This window comes from Hemibagrus wyckioides, linkage group LG02 (genome assembly GCF_019097595.1).
Source record: "Hemibagrus wyckioides isolate EC202008001 linkage group LG02, SWU_Hwy_1.0, whole genome shotgun sequence".
Lineage (NCBI taxonomy): Eukaryota > Metazoa > Chordata > Actinopteri > Siluriformes > Bagridae > Hemibagrus > Hemibagrus wyckioides.
In genome coordinates, this window is record NC_080711.1 from 4,869,607 (window position 1) to 4,891,258 (window position 21,652).

At 41.8% G+C, this 21,652-nt stretch overlaps 1 protein-coding gene across 14 annotated transcripts in view; it reads right to left on the bottom strand.

Moving 5' to 3' along the window:
- srcin1a (SRC kinase signaling inhibitor 1a) overlaps nucleotides 1-21,652 on the bottom strand; it is a 170,437-nt gene that overhangs the window by 37,661 nt on the left and 111,124 nt on the right. For 6 of the 14 annotated variants that reach the window (XM_058412847.1, XM_058412822.1, XM_058412923.1 and 3 more), the window contains 8 exons: nucleotides 19,316-19,511; nucleotides 14,551-14,846; nucleotides 10,840-11,570; nucleotides 10,499-10,591; nucleotides 8,568-8,695; nucleotides 7,159-7,203; nucleotides 6,005-6,162; nucleotides 1,022-1,197 (listed from right to left, as the gene is read on the bottom strand). In XM_058412847.1, coding sequence (XP_058268830.1) covers nucleotides 1,022-1,197; nucleotides 6,005-6,162; nucleotides 7,159-7,203; nucleotides 8,568-8,695; nucleotides 10,499-10,591; nucleotides 10,840-11,570; nucleotides 14,551-14,846; nucleotides 19,316-19,511 — 1,823 coding nt within the window. The remainder of the gene's footprint in view (nucleotides 1-1,021; nucleotides 1,198-6,004; nucleotides 6,163-7,158; nucleotides 7,204-8,567; nucleotides 8,696-10,498; nucleotides 10,592-10,839; nucleotides 11,571-14,550; nucleotides 14,847-19,315; nucleotides 19,512-21,652) is intronic. The other 8 variants (XM_058412839.1, XM_058412930.1, XM_058412830.1 and 5 more) reach the window with 7 other exon arrangements.

The window sequence follows — 21,652 nt, forward strand, 5'->3', positions numbered from 1 at the left end:
CATACTATCCTGCATTTACAATCAAAATCATATGCAAAGAATAATTTGATTTCATTTTACATGTGATATTTGTGTGTATTTTCTATAAGTTTCCAAAAAAGCTTTTACAGCAGTGTGTGTGTGTGTGTGTGTGTAACAGCACTGCTACACATCCCGGAATAAATGAAGCGCAGTCAGGGTCTTTACACTGACGGAAATCTAATTTAAGCACACGGAGTGTATCCGTTCCCCACCATACGGCATGATACAGCAGCACTGAATAAATAATTTGATCACATCAAACGGCTGTTAGCTTCACTTCATAAACGCCATCAATTAACACCAACACCAAGTGATTCAGCAGCAAGTCACAGACGCTGATTAAGAGCGTGTGATTGATGGACATGGAACTGATTCAAAGTGTCATTTGTCCGGTTTTTGGATTAGAATCAACATGGGGAGGTGAAGTTGGCAGATTATCAGCAAGTGATTCTATAGAATATGATTAAATGGCTCAGGAATCAAAACCAAGTGATTCTATAGAAAATGATGAAATGACTCAAGAATCAAAGGCAAGTGATTCTATAGAATTTGATGAAATGACTCAGGAATCACAGCCAAATGATTCTATAGTAAATGATGAAATGGCTCAGGAATCAAAATCAAGTGATTCTATAGAATATTATGAAATGACTCAAGAATCAAATCCAAGTGATTCTACAGAAGATGATAAAATGACTCAGGTATCAAAACCAAGTGATTCTATAGTATATGATGAAATGGCTCAGGAATCAAAATCAAGTGATTCTATAGAATACGATGAAATGACTCAGGAATCAAAGGCAAGTGATTCTATAGAATATGATGAAATGGCTCAGGAATCAAAACCAAGTGATTCTATAGAATACAATGAAATGGCTCAGGAATCAAAACCAAGTGATTTTATAGAATATGATGAAATGACTCAGGAATCAAAACCAAGTGATTTTATAGAATATGATGAAATGACTCAGGAATCAAAATCAAATGATTCATGACTCACTGCAGCTGCTGGATGATGAGCTCCTCCTCATTGAGGTATTTGAGTCTTTCCTCCTCCACTAGGAGGCGCTGTCTCTGGAGAGGATCCTCCTGCTTCCTCAGAGCGTCACACACCCGCACACTCAGCTCCGCCTCCGTCCGCTTCACCAGAGAGCGCACTGACTCCTGATTCTGCAGCTATACACACACAACACACACAACACACACAGAGGCAAGGGGTTAGCATTGATGAACCCATGCACGCACAATGAAACATATGCACACCTGGGCTCACACGCACACACACACACTAATTGGCATCCATACACACACACACACACATACACACACTAATATACACACAAATAGACACTTTAACACTTGCCCATTCACACACATAAAGACACACACACACTTATGGCCTTCCACACAAAGACACACACATAGGTACACAAACACTTATACTCCTACTAAATAAACACTTACACAGACACTCGTCCACGGGTGTCTCACACACACTCATACGCTCCCACACACACACACAAACACACACAGGTACACAAACATTCATACACACCCAAATAAACACTCACACAGATGTCCGACCGTTCACACACCTTCACACACACACACACACACCTACACCCCCCCCACAAACACACACACCCTCACACACACACACCCACAAACACACACACACACCCACAAACACACACACACACACACACAAATAAAAGAGGAATTACAAATTTAAATGTGATCTTGTTCAGCAGTCCAGCAGCAGTGCAGGAGCAGTTAATAGCAACATTCTGTTCCATCACTGCAGCCTGAGTCCTGCTGGGGGGCGAGTCTGCAGCGACTCAACATAACAATCACACTTCCTGTAGCTGAGAAGCTTCCAGAAATAATAATCATTTCATTTAGTTTCATCTTGATGCTGCAAAAAAAAGGATGTGTGTGCAAAAAACATCCTGAAGTTTCAGCTGCGTTCCTGATGTACACAATAGCTGTGCTTACTCAGGTATAGAAACGAATCGAAACGTGCTAATGGTATTTCACCCTTAATAGTATGTGTGTGTGTGTGTGTGTGTGTGTGTGTGTGTGTGTGAGAGAGAGAGAGAGAGGGAGAGGGAGGGATTTCGAGAAAGACTAATAGAGAGAGAGGCAGACAGACAGACTAAGAGAGAGAGAGAGAGAGAGAGAAACAGAGAAACAGAGAGAGAGAGACAGACAGACAGACAGACAGAGAGACTAAGAGGAAGAGAGAGAGAGAGAGAGAGAGAGAGAGAGAGAGGGAGAGAGAGAGAGAAAGACTAATAGAGAGAGAGGCAAAGAGACAGACTAAGAGAGAGAGAGACAGAGACAGAGACACAGAGAGAGACTAAGAGGAAGAGAGAGAGAGAAAGTGTGTGTGCATATAATTTATCTCTTGTGTGTGTATGTGTACATATCTTTAAGGAAGGTGTGTGTGTGTGTGTATTCCTGACAGCCTGTCTTTGTCCACTTTAAGGTGTCTTATCACTCACTATTTCTTTAGTTCTCTAGCAGAAGTTTTAGCCTCCAGTAATAAACTGTACGAAGAGGGAGAAGGTGTGTGTGTGTGTGTGTGTGTAAAATTTTGATGTAAGCACTTTCTCAATGCTGCTTCCAAGCCCTTAGGAAAATATTTTTTTTCTTTTTTGAGTGCTGTCACAGTATAAGCCATCCATAACAATGAGTGTGTGTGTCTGTGTGTGTGTGCTTGCATGCAGGCCTGTGTAAGCATCTGAATACCTCATGTTTTTTGTGATTATTTTTGCTGCCACTGAATAATTCATAAGCCTCACATATTTTCCACACACATTGCCATCTTTTCAGGTAATGCGACAAGGTCAAAGGTCGCAGCTCGTACCCGGAGCCGCAAGCTCACTCGGGTAATTGGTTAAATCAGCACTGGCTTTTTGGCCTTGACCTCTGCTCTGAACAACTGACACAGATCGTGTGGCTCCTACGATAAATGTGTATTTTACACTTACTCCTGCTGCTTCTCTATCTGAGAGACCGAGAGGCCACGCCTCTTTCAGCCGGACTGACAGGTAGAGAGGCCACACCTCCTTCAGTGGGACTTACAGGTACAAAGGCCACTCCTTCTTCAGTGATACGTTTAGGTACAGAGACCACACCTCCTTCAGTCTTACTTACAGGTACAGAGACCACACCTCCTTCAGTCTTACTTACAGGTACAGAGACCACACCTCCTTCAGTCATACTTACAGGTACAGAGACCACACCTCCTTCAGTCTTACTTACAGGTACAGAGACCACACCTCCTTCAGTCTTACTTACAGGTACAGAGACCACACCTCCTTCAGTCTTACTTACAGGTACAGAGACCACACCTCCTTCAGTCATACTTACAGCTACAGAGACCACACCTCCTTCAGTCATACTTACAGGTACAGAGACCACACCTCCTTCAGTCATACTTACAGGTACAGAGACCACACCTCCTTCAGTCATACTTACAGGTACAGAGACCACACCTCCTTCAGTCTTACTTACAGGTACAGAGACCACACCTCCTTCAGTCATACTTACAGCTACAGAGACCACACCTCCTTCAGTCTTACTTACAGGTACAGAGACCACACCTCCTTCAGTCTTACTTACAGGTACAGAGACCACACCTCCTTCAGTCATACTTACAGCTACAGAGACCACACCTCCTTCAGTCATACTTACAGCTACAGAGACCACACCTCCTTCAGTCATACTTACATGTACAGAGGCCACACCTCCTTCAGTCTTACTTACAGGTACAGAGGCCACACCTCCTTCAGTCATATTTACAGCTACAGAGACCACACCTCCTTCAGTCATACTTACAGCTACAGAGACCACACCTCCTTCAGTCATACTTACAGGTACAGAGACCACACCTCCTTCAGTCTTACTTACAGGTACAGAGACCACACCTCCTTCAGTCTTACTTACAGGTACAGAGTCCACACCTCCTTCAGTCATATTTACAGCTACAGAGACCACACCTCCTTCAGTCATACTTACAGGTACAGAGACCACACCTCCTTCAGTCTTACTTACAGGTACAGAGACCACACCTCCTTCAGTCATACTTACAGGTACAGAGACCACACCTCCTTCAGTCATACTTACAGCTACAGAGACCACACCTCCTTCAGTCATATTTACAGCTACAGAGACCACACCTCCTTCAGTCATATTTACAGGTACAGAGTCCACACCTCCTTCAGTCATACTTACAGCTACAGAGACCACACCTCCTTCAGTCATACTTACAGGTACAGAGGCCACACCTCCTTCAGTCTTACTTACAGGTACAGAGGCCACACCTCCTTCAGTCATATTTACAGCTACAGAGACCACACCTCCTTCAGTCATACTTACAGCTACAGAGACCACACCTCCTTCAGTCATACTTACAGGTACAGAGGCCACACCTCCTTCAGTCAAACTTACAGCTACAGAGACCACACCTCCTTCAGTCTTACTTACAGGTACAGAGACCACACCTCCTTCAGTCTTACTTACAGGTACAGAGGCCACACCTCCTTCACTGGTACTGAAGAAACCACGCCTCCTTCAGTGAGACTGACAGGTATAGATGCCATGCCCCATATCCATGTAGATACCACTGTGTGTGTACGTGCGTGCGTGTGTGTGTATGTGTGTGTACGTGCGTGTGTGTGTTTTAGATTTGTTTAGATTGTCTTTATTATTCCTTATTAGGATTTTTGAAAATCATAAATAAGAAAGCGGTTTCTGGGATTAGGCCACACCCACTTCCAGATAAATTAACACAGGTAGTGGCATTGCATTACATCTCTACACACACACACACAAACACACACAAACACACACACACACACACACACATACACACAGCAAAATCTGTCTTTCACACTAAGATGCTTACTTTTCAAAACTTTCAAATCTCTACTCCTCCACAGTGTCATGAGGCCATCAGGTCCCCAAAGAGACAGCAAAACAATACAAAAACGAAACCCCACCCATCTTCCACCCACACTTCCTTAAAAAAATCTTTATTGTTTAAGTTACTGCTGAAATCCTCCAGCTTTGTAAACTCTCAGTAAACTCTCAGCGTGGGGCTGAACATGCGTCCTGTCTGTGTGTTTGATGCGATTTGACGAGGCTTGACAGAGATGCCTGTAGTTTTGGGACAATGGCTCTGCGTCTGGAGAAACTCAATCACTGAGCACTGATTTCTTCTAAAGCTCGCAAAGACTCTCAGGTTCAGAAAAACAACAATATGAACGTTCCAGATACTGATTTGTTCACCTTAATGATTCATATACTGATTCATTCACCTTAATGATTCAGATACTGATTCATTCACCTTAATTATTTAGATACTGATTCATTCACCTTAATGATTCAGATACTGATTCATTCATTGTAATGATTCAGATACTGATTCATTCACCTTAATGATTCAGATACTGATTCATTCACCTTAATGATTCAGATACTGATTCATTCACCTTAATGATTCAGATACTGATTCATTCACCTTAATTATTTAGATACTGATTCATTCACCTTAATGATTCAGATACTGATTCATTCATTGTAATGATTCAGATACTGATTCATTCATTGTAATGATTCAGATACTGATTCATTCACCTTAATGATTCAGATACTGATTCATTCACCTTAATGATTCAGATACTGATTCATTCACCTTAATGATTCAGATACTGATTCATTCACCTTAATGATTCAGATACTGATTCATTCACCTTAATGATTCAGATACTGATTCATTCACTGTAATGATTCAGATACTGATTCATTCACCTTAATGATTCAGATACTGATTCATTCACCTTAATGACTTAAATACTGTTTCGTTTCACCACAATGGAATAGGTTTGTCTCCTTAGTTACTAATTGAAAATGACTAACTTGCTTATCGAGTGAAACTTGTGTAGTTAAAAGGCAGACGTGTGTGTGTGTGTGTTACCTGCATCTTGCGGAGCTGGGCGAGCTGTTTCCGCAGGTCGGTGGCGTTCTGCTTGAGCTCGTGTAGGTGGAGCTGCATCTGGAGTTTGGACACAGTGGAGGTGTGGGGGCTCATAGCTGGAGGAGGCATCAGGGCCAGCGGGGCAGATGGGGTCAGAGCTAAGGAACAAGGGTCATGCAGTCAGAGGTCATGTATTACTTACATAAGCACCAAAAGCCTACACACCTAACTATAACTGAGGCACACAGACATGCCACTTTGGTCTTGGCCACCACCATGTAATCCCTTTGTCACAGACACACACACACACACACACGGTGAGCATGGTGCACCGTCTCCTCCAGAGTCCATTCATTTAAAGTGAGCATGCCGTTAGTGTGGATTTAATTTAGGAGAACCAGCATTCTACACACTGGGACGCTCAGACAGGTCCAAAAAAAAAAAAAAAAAAAATCTTCTACACACATACACTGAAATAACAATTTATTACATCCACTTTCCATGTAGGTCACATTGCGTGCGTACAATTACTAATAACTGTTACATCTTTCGCTGTGCAAAACTATTGGCACCCCCTCCTAATACCTTGTTCATCAATGGACTATCAGATTGTTTAGGTTGGGGACAGGAAATATTTCTGATACATGGATTTAAAATACAAAATGCAGTACAAAATATTTACCAATACTCATCCAGGATTCCGTGATCAGGGAAAACGAACGCAAAATCCAGTACGAACGTGAGTACAGCTCTTATAGACAGTCATTATGTGATACAGTACTGTACGTGTCTTCCCTGCTAGGAGATTAAGAGAAGGATCCTGTTCTCTATCAATTCGAGTAGTTTTATCTCTCTGTACGAAGAAAAATAAATAAATAAATAAATCGGCGTATGACTTTACAAATATGGGACGATTCAGCCGGGTAGTGTGTAGTGAATGATGGAAATTATAGCAACAGTCAGTACTTGTACATCTACATGGCAGGTGAACATAATAAAGGGGCAATTCAGTGAACACATACATTGTGTAAGGAGGGTGTCAGACTGTGGAGGAGAGAGAAGGAGCTGTACACAAACACACACACACACACACACACATCAATAAGAAAGCTTGTGAGTGTGCGTTTGGGAACACACACACGGTTGAAACTGACAGGGTAGAGCAGAGACGGCGCTACCTTTCCTCTTCAGCCGGCCAGCTGAAACATACAGTACAGTACAGGCGGTCAGAGCATCCGAGTCGGGAGGAGGGGGGGGGGGCACGTAACCATAGCAAGCAAATGAATACAGCAGGAAAAAAAAGAGAAAACAGGAAGCATGTAAGCATTTAAGGGGCTGTTCTAGAGGTTTCTAGAGGAATCCCATAAACTAGAGAGATGCATTAAGGAGGGATTTTCCACCTTGGACTAGATAAAAGGGGGCTGGGAAATACAGCACAGGAAGTAAGGAATAAAATACTTTGGGGTGAGTTATATAGGTAAATAAATCTACAGTAGGATGTTACTGCATGGAACAAGGTTCCTTCATAACATCATGGTTAATTATTAATGAATTATTTTTTTTATCTATTTATAGTTGCATTTATAGTAATGCTGTGCCATAGGTCACTTCCTGTTATTACATAATAAAATAACAATATAATACTATAAACTCTAAGCAGCCTTTTAATTCTTTCAGAAAACGAATAAAACCAAAATATTCAGAGAAACTGCAAGGAACAACAAGTCTGTAAAATTTATCTGTAAAAGCAATAAAGCTCTGACACTAGAGACTCCTCCTATAACTGTAAAATAAACATCTCCTTCCCCACGTATTTATCACACGTGTAAATATCACGTTTTTCATGTAGAATTAGATGACAGGTGACTATGTGACACAGGCCTGACTATGTAACACGCCAATCAGGATTGAGATTTGAATGGTGCTGTGGTAAAACTGTGATGTAGTGTTAAGGGGAAGAGAGTGTGTGTGTGTGTGTGTGTCCAAATGCCCTCTCTGAAATAATCAAGAAAGAGAGTGGAGGCAGCGAGAGAGAGAGAGAGAGAGAGAGAGGGAGAGAGAGAGAGAGAGAGGGAGAGGGAGAGAGAGAGAGAGAGAGAGAGCGAGCCCAAAAGAGAGAAAGACATGAAGAAAGAAAAAGAAAAGAGAGGGAGAGAGAGAGAGAGAGAGAGAGAGAGAGACAGAGACCACAAAAGAGAGAAAGACATGAAGAAAGAAAGAGAAGACAGAGGAAGAGAGAAAGTGGGAGGAATAGAGAGAGAGAAGAAGGGAGAAAGAGAAAAGGGAGGGAAAGAGAAGAGAGAGAGAGAGAGAGAGAGAGAGAGAGAGAAAGAATGACATAGAGAGCACAAAAGAGAGAGAAAAGAGAGAGAGAGCACAAAGAGAAAGAAAAGAGAGAGAGAGAGAGAGAGAGAGAGGAAGGTAGAGAGAGAGATTTGCAGAGAAACTGATTGTATAAGATCATCCTCAGTAGCTGAGAATGACATTACTGCTGTATAAATCAGTTCTGACCGTGCCATGTAATCGCCACACCGCTAGAGTACAGGAAACAGGATTTACTCACTTCCTGTGGCCGAGCCGTCGCTGGTGGACTCCGTCTTCTCGCTGGAAGAGAAAGGGAAGGGCCGTGAGAAGTCGGTCCCTGGGTCCCGAGGGCAGCCCGCCATCATGCAGAGCCGCAGCAGGCCGCATCTGAGGATCACACAGGCGTGATACTGCCACAGCCCGACACGGGACGGCAAAACGCACAAGCACGTCACGTCACGTGAGCAGCTAACGCTCTGTTACGCCTCTACCTCAGCGTCCACACCCACCGGCTAACACCAGCAAACTCACTGCAAGAACACTGCAGTTTCTTCATGGCCATGTGACGCACATTCATTATATAATTTCTGTTTGTTTTCAGGTTTGCTGATGCGTCTATGGTGAGAGTGGAAGTCCCTTAACCCTGTTCATACACGCTAACACTCTCCTAATCTAACACAACGCTCACAGTAAACTCTATACTACACACCCTAGAGCCTAGACTAATAATAATCTCATACCTCTTACAGAATAATCTACAATGGGCTCCCAAAGTCTGAGTTCACTACCTTTTCAATCTATCGAAAATGAAATAAAAATGAAATTAAATATTAAATGCTTTGATTTAAGAACGATGCAATGTCATGAAAAAAATTTACATTTTTTATTCAATGTAAAATTTAAGATATATCTGAATATCTTTTTCATATACCATATTTATTTATTTATTGCTATTAATAATTAATTAATTTATTCATTTATTATTAGTTTATTTATTGCTATTATTTATTATTTTTATTTATTGCTTTTATTTCTTCATTATTCATTCATTTATTGCTACTATTATTTCATTAATTCATTAATTATTAGTTTATTTATAGCTATAATGTATTATTTTTATTTATTGCTTTTATTTATTTATTATTCATTTTTTAATGCTATTATTAATTCATTAATTTATTTATTCATTTATTATTAGTTTATTTATTGCTATAATGTATTATTTTTATTTATTGCTTTTATTTATTTATTTATTGCTCTTTTTTTTTTTTTTAAACCAGAGCACACAGCTGATTCTAAGACATGTTAAAGAGAAAAAAATTGTGACATCACAGTGCTGTTGCATTCTCGATTCTGATTGGTCAGAAAGTTTTGATTCATTTTCCATTAACATTATGGGTTTATATTAATGCACGTGCTCTAATGTTTATAGTTTCTATAGTAACGTCTCGTTATAAAGGGTTAACAAAGACGCTTGTTGATGTTCTGAATTTAGAAGGAGTCTCCAGTGTTAGCGTGGGTTTCCATGTGATATAACAAGCTGCATTTTTCTGCGTTCTGTTAAATTCTTCTTTAATATTTGAATATTATATTGTAATAGTTTCGGATATTAGGCAATATAAAGACAGCGATAGAAACTGTTGATAGTGGACACAGACTTTTGGACCTGACTCTTTGTGTGTGTGTGTGTGTGTCAGTGTTTCTGGTCTCTGTGCTGATTTTATGCTGATGCAGATGAGCTCCAGATGTACGTTTATGTTCATGACTGTCCATCGAAGCGAGTATACCAGGGTGAAAGTGGAGGACGAGGCAGCATCGACGATGCAGGGAAACACACTCCACAGACTACAGGCGGCAAATGCGAAACACGTCACGCGACAGTCCACGCTGCGTCTGAGCGTTACACAACACAAGCAGATGAGAAGCAGCGAGCGGCAGCAGCCGGTGGCTTTTAGAGAAACAAAACAAGCTTCATGATACACTTAAGACACGTGCACGCTGCTTCATGTCACATGTAAGACGCATGATGTGAAGGCATGTGATGTTTTGTGTCAAATGGCTGAATTTTGTTTTGGTAGATGAGCTGCAGCAAATGAGGACATTCAATATGAGGGGTTTGAATGCATGTGACTGGTGTAGATAGTTTACATTGTGTACGTGTGTGTGTGTGTGTGTGTGTGTGTGTCTTACGTGCTGTCGCTGTCTGGTGCTCTGGTGAGGACGCTCTGCACCAAGCCTGTGAGACTCGCGATCTGTTTCTCCATTGCTTCCATACGATCCCTGCTAAAAAGGACCAACAATTAGCAACCACACACTTAGACACACATAATTATTAATGCAGTTAATTAATTTACGCTAAGCTACACCTTCATCTGTCCCAGTCTTAACAAAACTTTCGGTTCTTTTATCTAAATATAATATAAATTTCTGCCTAAATTCAGAACTGTCAGATATTCCTATCCTTGAAAGGACATCTGGTCCCCAAACCCAAACCCCCTGAAATAACACAGTTAGCTTTTGGCGCTCTTTACCGTGTGTCAGTTTCGTTCCCAAAGCCTGAAATCCCCCTCCCGGACTCGACGCCCAGTGGCTCTGAACTGGAACTGGGCCTTGATTTGGGGCTGTCCACAAACACAGACGAGGACGAGTCCTTCCTGAAGCTCTGCCTGACGGGCGAACCGCGGCTAAGCGTCCCCGAGTAGGAATCGGACATCTTCTGAGGAGAGGACGAAGATGACAGCCTGAAGCCTGTGCCCAAAGAGTAGGTGTCTGGATAGAGCGGTGCGCCTGGCTTATAGAGCGGGTCGTCCAGGTCTCCCTGCAGCGCCACGGCTGAATAAGTGCTCAGAGAGCGCACAGAGCCACGCCGGTACAGCCCACCCGGCCCCGGCATGCCCAGCGGCTCGCCCATTGATGCGATACTTAGACGATGTCCATCAGGCACCAGGCTGTACGGATCTGCATAGAGGCTCTCGTTCTTTAGGAGAGCATTCTTGGTGGCAACTTCCTCATCAGGTTTGACGTCTCGCCGCTCGAGGATGGCTGACGGTGACGCGGTCATGCCCCCTGCTGGCCCATGAGCCGGAGATCCGTGGTGCCCGTGGTGGCCGTGCTGGGAGCCGGAGAACGAAGGAGGACGACCGCCACTGTAGGAAAGACGGGAACGGGCGGGAGAGGCGGAGGAAGGTGAGGAGCCAGAGGAAGGCAGGGTATTCAGGCGACGAGTGGGTGATGACTCACGTGACGCATACACCATCTCCCTCTGCAAAAATAAAGAAAGATGGCGAGGGATTGATCATTTACATTGATGCTACAAATTTGTACATGTTTACTAACTAAAAATTAGAAGTAAAAAGAGCCAGGATATTTTATGTAGATGAAAGTAAAAACCTCAAACAGACACCAAGAGCTATGTCCACACACCTAAATAATAAGTCTCACACCCCTGCCTTCTCCACCATAGTTGAAGCAGTAGAGTAGCATTAATAAACTGATTAACTCCAGCAGGGATTTCATTTCCCTCCTTCGGGACACGCAGGCTACAGTGCTGTCGCAGATATTAACACCAACAACAGTGTCATGTTCTTGTTCCATGGGTCACTTTGACTTCAGATGTTAATTTAGCCCGAGGGTGACGGAATAGAGAAAGGAAGGCTGCAGGTTGAGAACGGATGAGAACGGAGCTCCAGACTTTCTGCCCCCTCACGCTGCCTGGTTCTTTTCATCAGGAGGTAATCTGACTCTGGAAAACTCCTTTCACCCTATTCAGAGCTTTTACTCCACTCATCTAGAGTTACGGGAATAATATTAGACAAACCTGGCACTAGGATCAAGAGTCTGCTGTCCAGCTACACACACACACACACACACACACACACATACATATAGATATGCACACACATCATATTACATGCTTGAAATATCACCAATTTAAGTAGTTTTCCTTAAAAAAGCACAAAACTTTATAGGTTGCTTGATATGTTTTTTAAAAAGCTGCTAAATCACAAAAAACTCTAGAGAAATCCTGGAGGAACTCATTTAACGTTATTACACACAATATGTGATATATGTCAAATTTTCTCTCCTTTAATGCTCTTTTACTATCATAACCCTGTCAGTCGTCTGAATTTCTGAGGGATTTCTGCAAAGTCTTCTTCCACACACACACACACACACACACACATATATATATATATATATATATATATATATATATATACACACACACATACATATATACACCCACACAGACACACACACACAGTGGTTGACATGCACTACAGAGAGTGTTGCATCGAGGGAGCCGTCTAAATGACAGAAAAGGGATTCGCTGTCAGGAAACAAAGGACCATAGACTTTAATGTTTTACAAAGACTCCAGTCTTCTCTGTTTCTTCCACAGAGTCTTCTACAGAATCCTTCACAAACGCTTCCATAGATGTTTCTTTAGACACTTCCTCAGGCTCTTCTACTGACCCTTTCACAGATTTGACCTCACATTTTTCCACAGGTTCTTCCACTGTCTCTTCCAAAGGTTCTTCCACCGACTCTTCCACAAATTCAGCCTCAGTCACTTCCACAAATTCCTCCACCGAATCTTCCTCCAGCTCTTTCACAGACTCTTCCTCCAACATTTACACCAACTCTTCCAAAGGTTCTTCCACAGACTCTTCCACAGATACAGCCTCAGTCTCATCCACAGATTCCTCCACCGACTCGTCCTCAAACTTTTCCACAAACTCTTCCACAGATTTCTCCACCAATTCTTCTTCCAGCCCTTTCACAGATTCTTCCACAGATTGGTCCACAGGTTCTTCCACCGACTCTTTTACAGATTCTTCTGCAGACTTTTCCACAGATTTCTCCACCAACTCTTCCTCCAACGTTTCCACCAACTCTTCCAAAGGTTATTCTACTGACTCTTTCAAAGATTCAGCTTCAGTCTCTTTCACAGATTCCTCTAACTCTTCCACAGATTCCTCTTCCAAAGGTTCTTCCACTGACTTTTCCACAGATTCAGCCTGAGTCTCTTCCACAGATTCCTCCACCAAGACTCTTTCACAGATTCTTACACACATTCTTACACTGAATCTTTCACTGACTGGTCCACAGATTCTTCCACCAACTTTACTACAGATTCCTTCACCAACTCTTCCAGAGATACTTCTGCAGACTCTTTCACAGACTCTTCAACAGATTATTCCACAGACTCACCCATGACTCCTCCACTGACACTACTCTAGACCTTTCCACAGATTCAGCGGCAGTCTCTTCCACAGATTCCTCCACAAAATCATCCACTGACAGCCTCAGTCTCTTCCAAAGACTCTTCCACAGCCTTTTCAACTAAAATCTCTTTATGCGTATCTGCAATAGATATTTCTGTGCAGGTTGTTATTATAGAAAGTTCAGACATTAGGATTACTGCACAAATGTGATTTGCACTAATCTTGTGTTAGCGTCACCATAATGGATTAGCTTGAGGTGTGGCCCCATGCTGTGATGCAAAGCGGGGTTTCTCACACGCCCATTAGCAAACTGAAACTACGGTGTGAATTGAATTTTTTCCTCTCTTATATTCTCCTGAGCTCTAACAGAACCCATTGGTTGATGTTGTATCCCATGCAGCTTGGTGCTATGTGAAGAGAAAAAAGCCTTGGCACTAGGGCATTATTTTGGGAATTAGCTGTTTTGCATAGTCAAAAACATTTCACGCTGTTGAGAGATCAATGCATCACTTTACACAAGGTCCAAACTGTAGAAATATTTCCAGTCTGATACAATGCATCACAATTCAGACATCTTTAGAACATGGAGAACATTTAAGGGTTCAACACGACCTTCTATTAGTGTATCTATTTAGCATCCACACAACTGAACACGGAGTACAGAATACCAATTATATAGACTCTTAGCTTAAAGGGTTCTTCATGGGTTCTTAACTATGTCATGGAGCTCTACTTGGAACCAGCCCTGACAGAGAAACAAAGCATTTTTCATAAAACCTTTCTCAAGAGTGCTTTTTGATAGTTAAGGGATCTTAGCTGCTATTTAAAATCTTTCCCGTGATGTATGGCAAAATGATTTAGCACCATTTCAGACACACGGTAAGCATCTATTGCAAGGCCTGGGTTTTTCTTTCGAATTTGATTCAGCTCTAAGTGACAGACCTTGAGTATGTGCTTAGCTAGCATTACTGACCTCCAGCTACACACACACACACAATCACACTCCCACACTCACCCTCAGGTCTCCATTGGCCAGGTGTGCAGCCGCTGGATAGGAACCGTAGACTGGCTCCTTACGGTAGATCTTAATGATGCTGCGGTCCTGAATATCCCGGACATCCTCCAGCTCATAGAACACGTTGCGAGCCTCGTCCTTGATCAGGATGGCCGTGTTGGGGGACTTGAGCATGCTAGCTGTTAGCTTCTGGGGGAACATGTGCACAATGAGTGCGTGTAGAGTCTCCATACTGCTCAACTCATGGGTGATGTGGACACGCCTCGTCTCATCGCCAAACTGGAGGAACAGAACACCTGTGGAAAAGGAAAAAAGACAGAAAGTGAAGAATGATGGGTAAGAATCTTCCTTCTTTGTTTTCTTTAAATGCTTCAGGATAGCTAGCTTCCTGAAGTGCTTCTTATTGGAAACCTTCTCTAATAGAGAATGAAACTTCTACGTAGAAACTTTATTAAGTTTTCCTAAATAGTTAAGCGCTCTAAGGTTCCTATTTGGAACTTTTTAAGAAAGACACAGAACCTTCCTTGTGTACTTTGGAGAGTTAAGGGCCACTTTTGTAAGGAATTAGTTAAAGCAGTTCACAGAGCCGAGAGAGAATGATGGACTGATAAGTGTAGCATGAGAGACAGAGAGGTGTTAATCAAAGTCGTTGTGTTTAGCTGCTTCCTGATGCTTCCCATCAGTCTGAGTCGTTTTTCACTAAGTGTGTGTGAGTGTATGTGTGTTAGAATAGCTGAACTATACATCAGCTGTCACAGGACAGCACTCTGACAGGAAGTAACTAATAGCTACATAATTGGTGCATACAGATGCCCTGCATTTATATGGCCTTACATCCCCAGGGTCCTACGTTCCCTCACATCATTCCCTCAGTGTATTGCATTAAAGGGGCTACAATACTTTAAAACTTTGTAAATTGTCTACTTGACAAATTGAATTTGAATTCATGGTTGGGGTAAAGGGGTCACCAAAGGTCAAACCTTGAAATGCCCAACAAAATGTTTTGGACCTCAAACAGAGGGCCTCCAGAAACAAATGGAAACAAAAACCTATAGAGTTGTTCACAAGAAAATTTTAATAAATGAACTTAGATAGCACAGGACATGCAGAGTCTCATAATCTGAAAATAAAGATCTTTTCTCTGTCTTAGAGAAATTCCCAATGGGAAAACTAGGCCTTTATAATATAGGGATATTTCATAGACAGTTTAATTGAAGTGACATAGACAAATGAGAACATGAAGCCCAGAGTTATTTTAATATAGAAATTTTAATAAGGTAACAAAGGGCCCTAATATAAATTTAAAACATTCAAATGAGAGAATATATGGCCTTGAATTATTGGGTTGTTGTGTCCTTTCCATCCCAGAAAATCTAGAGTTGTTTATTATTAAGGAACCTAAGGAAGTGCAGGGTCCTGTGTTCATAGAGTTCATTTTTAAAATAAAAAAATTGGAAATCTATGGCTGTAAATATTGTTTTCAACAAACCAGAATTCAGTTGTTGTTTTTCAGGGGTTGGGCTCGGCCCCTTAGTTCCAGTGAAATTAACTCTTAATGCTTCAGCATACCAAGACATTTTGGACAATTTCATGCTCCCAACTTTGTGAGAACAGTTTAGGAATGGCCCCATCCTATTCCAAAATGACTGCACACCAGTGCACAAAGCAAGGTCCATAAAGACATGGATGAGAGAGTTTGGTGTGGAGGAACTTGACCTCAACCCCATAGAATACCTTCGGGATGAATTAGGGCAGAGATGACGAACCAGGCCTTCTCGTCCAACATCAGCGCCTGACCTCACAAATGCCCTTCTAGAGGAATGGTTAAAAATTCCCATAAACACACTCCTAAACCTTGTGGAAAACCTTCCCAGAAGAGTTGAAGCTGGTATAGCTGCAAAGGGCGGGACAACTCCATATTGCATTCATGTGGATGTAAAGGCGGACGTCCAAAAACGTTTGGCAATATAGTGTATATGATCCTAGGAAGTCAAATAAAACAACTCAAGGCTCTGAAAGTATATGAAAGCTAGTTTGTAGAAAGTTTAAATAAGGGCACAAAGAGCAGTGTGGACAAAGGAGCCAGAAAATTGCTTAGATAAAATCAAATTTCAATATAGGTATGTTTTGTGGGAAGATGTGAAAGGAATCAGGTACTAGGATCTGCTGCTCTGGTAAAATTGTGCCCTGGAAATAACGGGTTGTATCTCAGAGAAGTTTAAATAAAAGAACATAATGCCCTGAAAATAGAGCAAAGAGGGAACATATAGTACTGATGAGTCATTTTGTGCTAAAGAATTTCAAATAGTGGGCATGAGATTTATGAGAATATTAGATGAGGCTCTGGGAATACTGAATTGTCCTCTAGTGGGAGAGGACATCGGGTCTACAAGAGAATCTAGGACCCTGGGAATATAGGGTGTTAATTACATCCCATGCAAGTCACAAATAAGCAAAATTAATGTTGCGGACAGTACAGTGACAGCTGAAGCCCTCCATATTATCCACAGCTACTAATCAGACACAATAAACCGACAGCACAAGCAGGATTCGTGTAGTAAGACATCCGAGTAGACGGTGCAATAACAGCACACGACTTATATCGTCCTGTAACATGGATGTAATGCATACCTGTAATTAGACCTGCCAGCCTGCCATTTCTCATTAACTAAGCGGAAAGCAGTTAGCGGCTAACACCACACAGCAGGCTTATCTCCGGTTAATAGGCGATCAGGGCAACTTCTTCCACAGGGAGCATGTGCATATATACACTAAGAGACTCTCGGACATGGTCCAATTGAGCCATCATGGAATCTTAAGTTGTGGCCACAGATTGGTTAAGTGGAAGTGTAGAACATGACCACAGATAGTTTGAAGTTTATGTGAGTTACTGCCAAGAACGTCAGTGCCTTCTGGTGGTCCAGCAGCAGGATCCCGTGCTCTCATTGGCCCTGGTTCGATTCCCAGGCAGGGCGCTAACCCAGCCACCCAAAAGTTAACACTTATTGCCGGGTCCCAGGCCTGGATTAAATGGGAGGGTTGAGTCAGGAAGGGCATCTGATGTAAAACTCATACCGAATCCAAATGTGCGGACCAAATGGCCCCAAAACAGGGAACAGCCGAAAGAACAACTGCCAAGGATGATAGTGAGGCAATATAATGCTACGCAACTGATTTTATCTGCTTGCTAATCTGGTGTGTTACTAACTTGGTTGAACATTAGCAAGTACCACTCTATTAGTGCAAGCTCCCTGATACAATATGAGTAAGAAACCTTGAGACTTCAAAGGGAACCCATCCTCATCTGGAAGACATTATAAATAATTCTCTTTCTATAACTGTAAACTATATAGGCAAGTGCAGTGGTGTAACCAGGAGCAGGGTTTTAATGATGCATAAAGACAAAAACTGAACTCACTGGATGTTTTAACATGAACAATTTGTTTGTTCTTGCCAAATTATTAACAAAGGGTCACATGTTAAGACCTGGGTTCAAATTCCACAAGAAGTGACTATACCTTTACTATCTCAGGCCTACAACATTATAATTCAAGATACTTAGTGGGCCATGAAATATTCATTTGTTGCAACAGGTCATTAATAAATAACCACCATGTCACCTCATTGACTCTGATCCTTCTAACCCTGTCTTGTGGAAAAGGGACATAAATGACAGGAATGGGATAGAACTTTCTCTGATAGAGAGGAAGAGTGCTACATACAACCTTTTTACTTGCAGATGGGGTTCTACTTGTCAACATTATCTGATAGACAACAAGAGTACAACACAATGTTCTTGGGATGGTCTTCAGGATCCCAAAGAGGTTGTACTAGGAATAATTTCTAACGCAGTATAAGATTCCCACTAAGAACCTTCCATAGAGAAACTGTGCTTGGAATAGTTAAGCGTTCTTCCTTAAGAAGTTCTACATGGAATTCCTAAGTGTTCTTTGAATGTTTGTAGATTCCTCAAGTAGTTCTATTTGGAATATCCTCTGATTTCGACACAGAACCTTCCTTCTCTGGGTACTTTGGATGGTTATTAAGGGTACTTAGCTTCCTGAAGTTCTACACTGAAACCTTTTCTGATAGACAATGAGACTCATTCATTCATTCTAACCCCAATGCCCCAAGCCACAATTGAAGATAATTTCCTCGAATTCTCAAATATACGTCTGCCTCTCTCTGCGCCAATGTCCTTGTGCTTACTTTTTAACACTGATTGTATTATGATCGTGAAGTTTAAAGCCCATTATCTATATGTAAAGAATATAGTAGTATTGTTTTAATCAAAACATAGAGCACATGTGGTAAGCACATAGTGTTAATGAATTTCAGTTCCCGCTTTCAGTAAATAAAAAGGTGTCAAACGTGAAGGTGTTTTTTGAGACATACTTGTGAAATGTAGTTTCTCCTGATGGCAGAAATAAAAGAAAGTGTATTTATAATCTCCTTACACTTTTCAACCCTGCTGTGAACGACTTTCTTTCACACTTTTCCCCTTGTGGATTAGATTTCAACATCTCTGTGTTTTGCATCATGGTTTGGAGCAAATATGTTCAGTTCCTGTATCCTGGAGGCTGTGGAACACTATGTGGAGCCCAGGAGCTGGTCAATAAGTGTGTGTTCATGTTGTGAACATGTGTGTGTGTGTGAGCATACAGGAGCTGCATTTTAAACTCAGACTGGTCAAAGTGAGTAAAAATCAATGAGCATATAAGTTGCCAGGGTGTATATATGGTGTATGTGTGTGTGTGTGTGTTACCTGGAGAGCGCAGTTTGTTCTGGCTGGCAGATCGGGACAGAGGAAGGCTCTGGCGAAAGCGGTTCATGCGATTAAAGCCAAGCGGCATGTCGGCCTCAGACATGGTCTCTAGAGACTCAGCTGAGGCGTAGGACAGCTTGGACGCCTGGTCGGCCAAACCAGATTGAGTGGACTGGGAATGGCGTGGACTACGGCTCTGTACGTGAGAAAGAGAGAAACAGAGAGTTAGAGAAAAAGTAGCTTCTCATCACAGCTGTAGTACATATGAAGAGTACAGCACATAAAAGTGCACACAAAATACAACATACATGGATGAACAAACCAAAGTGTGAAAGCCGACAGTATTTCAATACAACACTAAAGACGCCTCCTTCACTAAGTCACAGATTCACCTCCTTCAGTGATATTGACAGGCAAAGAGGCCACACCTTGACGGAGGCCACACCTCCGTTACTAGAACAGAAAGGCACAGAGGCCACACCTCCTTCACTGAGACTGATAAGCAAAGAGGCCACACCTCCTTCAATTATATTACAGGCTCAGAGGCCACACCTCTTTCACTAAGACTCATAAGCAAAGCAGCCACACCTCCGTTACTAGAACAGAAAGGCACAGAGGCCACACCTCTTTCACTGAGACTAAGGCACAGAGGCCACACCTCCTTCACTGAAACCGACAAGTTCATCCTTGAAGCTGTTTAATACTCCTAATAGACCAATTATACATTAAAGGAAACAGCAGCAGAGAATTATTGGCACCTTCTCTATAACAACTATAGAAAACCGCTGATTGATAATAAGTCCCTGTCTCCGTTTCAATCAGCATCTTTCTATCTCTCGCAGGCAGACTGATTTAAACAGACGCTTCTCCTAACGAGCGAGAGATGTGCGCTATTGTGTGGTTTATAGTCGTGTCTCTCCGTGGAGGCTGAACGGTGTTTAATGATGAGACTTCCACATCTCCATCACCGCTCCACAGCACTGCACTCTTCGGTAACGAGCTCCCAGGATGCACCATGCAGAGGCTGGATTGGGATTCATCAAGACGATTTTTTTCCTTTCATCTGCTCCGTGGTTAATCCACAACCTGCTGATTTTTCCAAAGAGCGATCTTAGCTCTTTAGCTGAATGACAAATATAATAACATAATAATAAATCATTATCTATATGAGAGAAAAGGACTTTGATGGAGTTACACCTGTAAGATCAGACACATTCTGCTTTAACTACCTATGTGATGTGAGATGCCATGCCTACAGCAAAACCTGTTCCTGCATTCCCACTAGCAAGCAACAAAACAGCAACAAAACTCATGACATGAAACAATAAATCCTGTGACAAGGAGATTTTTAATTTAAGGGATTTAAAGGGGAAATAAAGCAGTCTTTATTTTTGCTGACATTTAGGGGGGCATGGCCACCAAAGCCTAGGAAGTGTTCATACATAATTCAACTGTGTAAATAATAAACAGGAATCTGAATACACAATAATGTGTACGAATACATCACAGAACTTGTATACGGAGTGCTCTAGACAATTGTTGATGTGGTGAATTTTCCTGTCATTAGACATTTATTCATCACTTTGGGAAGGAGTCTCCAGTATCAGCACTTTGTCAATAATTAATCAAGCTGTAATTAAAAATCTTCCAACTTTGTACACATTCCAGTTTCTTAGGAACATTACAAGCTGTTTTTGTATTTATTCTCATTAAGTAAATGGAAATAGCCTATATAATAGGAATAAAACACTGCATGATGTGTTTGTTATCAGATATTAATTAGCTTTGCACTGGTAACAGTATCTCATTTGGAGGTTTGTGGACCTCATGGGGGAAACTATGCAGTAATCTGGATATTTTGTGATACATCTTATTGCTATTTAAAACAGATTGACAGGCCACGCCCACTAGTGACTAGAGAAGTAGAAGTAGAGATTTGTCCCTTGCTAGTATGAATGCAGCATAACATCGTTGTCCTTTTTTAGCATTTTATTTACAATCTACATTTTTTGTAGGTCTAAATAATTTTAACTTCATGGAGATGCCTGGACCTTTTGTTCAAAGACCAATCACTGATCACCATTGTTCCCAACAACCAATCACTAATCAGTATTTTGCCCAAAGTCTAATCACTGATCAGTATTTGTCCCCTTGACTAATAACTGATCACCATCGATCCTAAAAAACAATCACTGATCAATATTTTGCTCAAAGACCAATCACTGATCACCATTGTTCCCAACAACCAATCACTGTTCAACATTGTTCCCAACAACCAATCACTGATCAGTATTTTGCCCAAAGACTAATCACTGATCACCATTGTTCCCAACAACC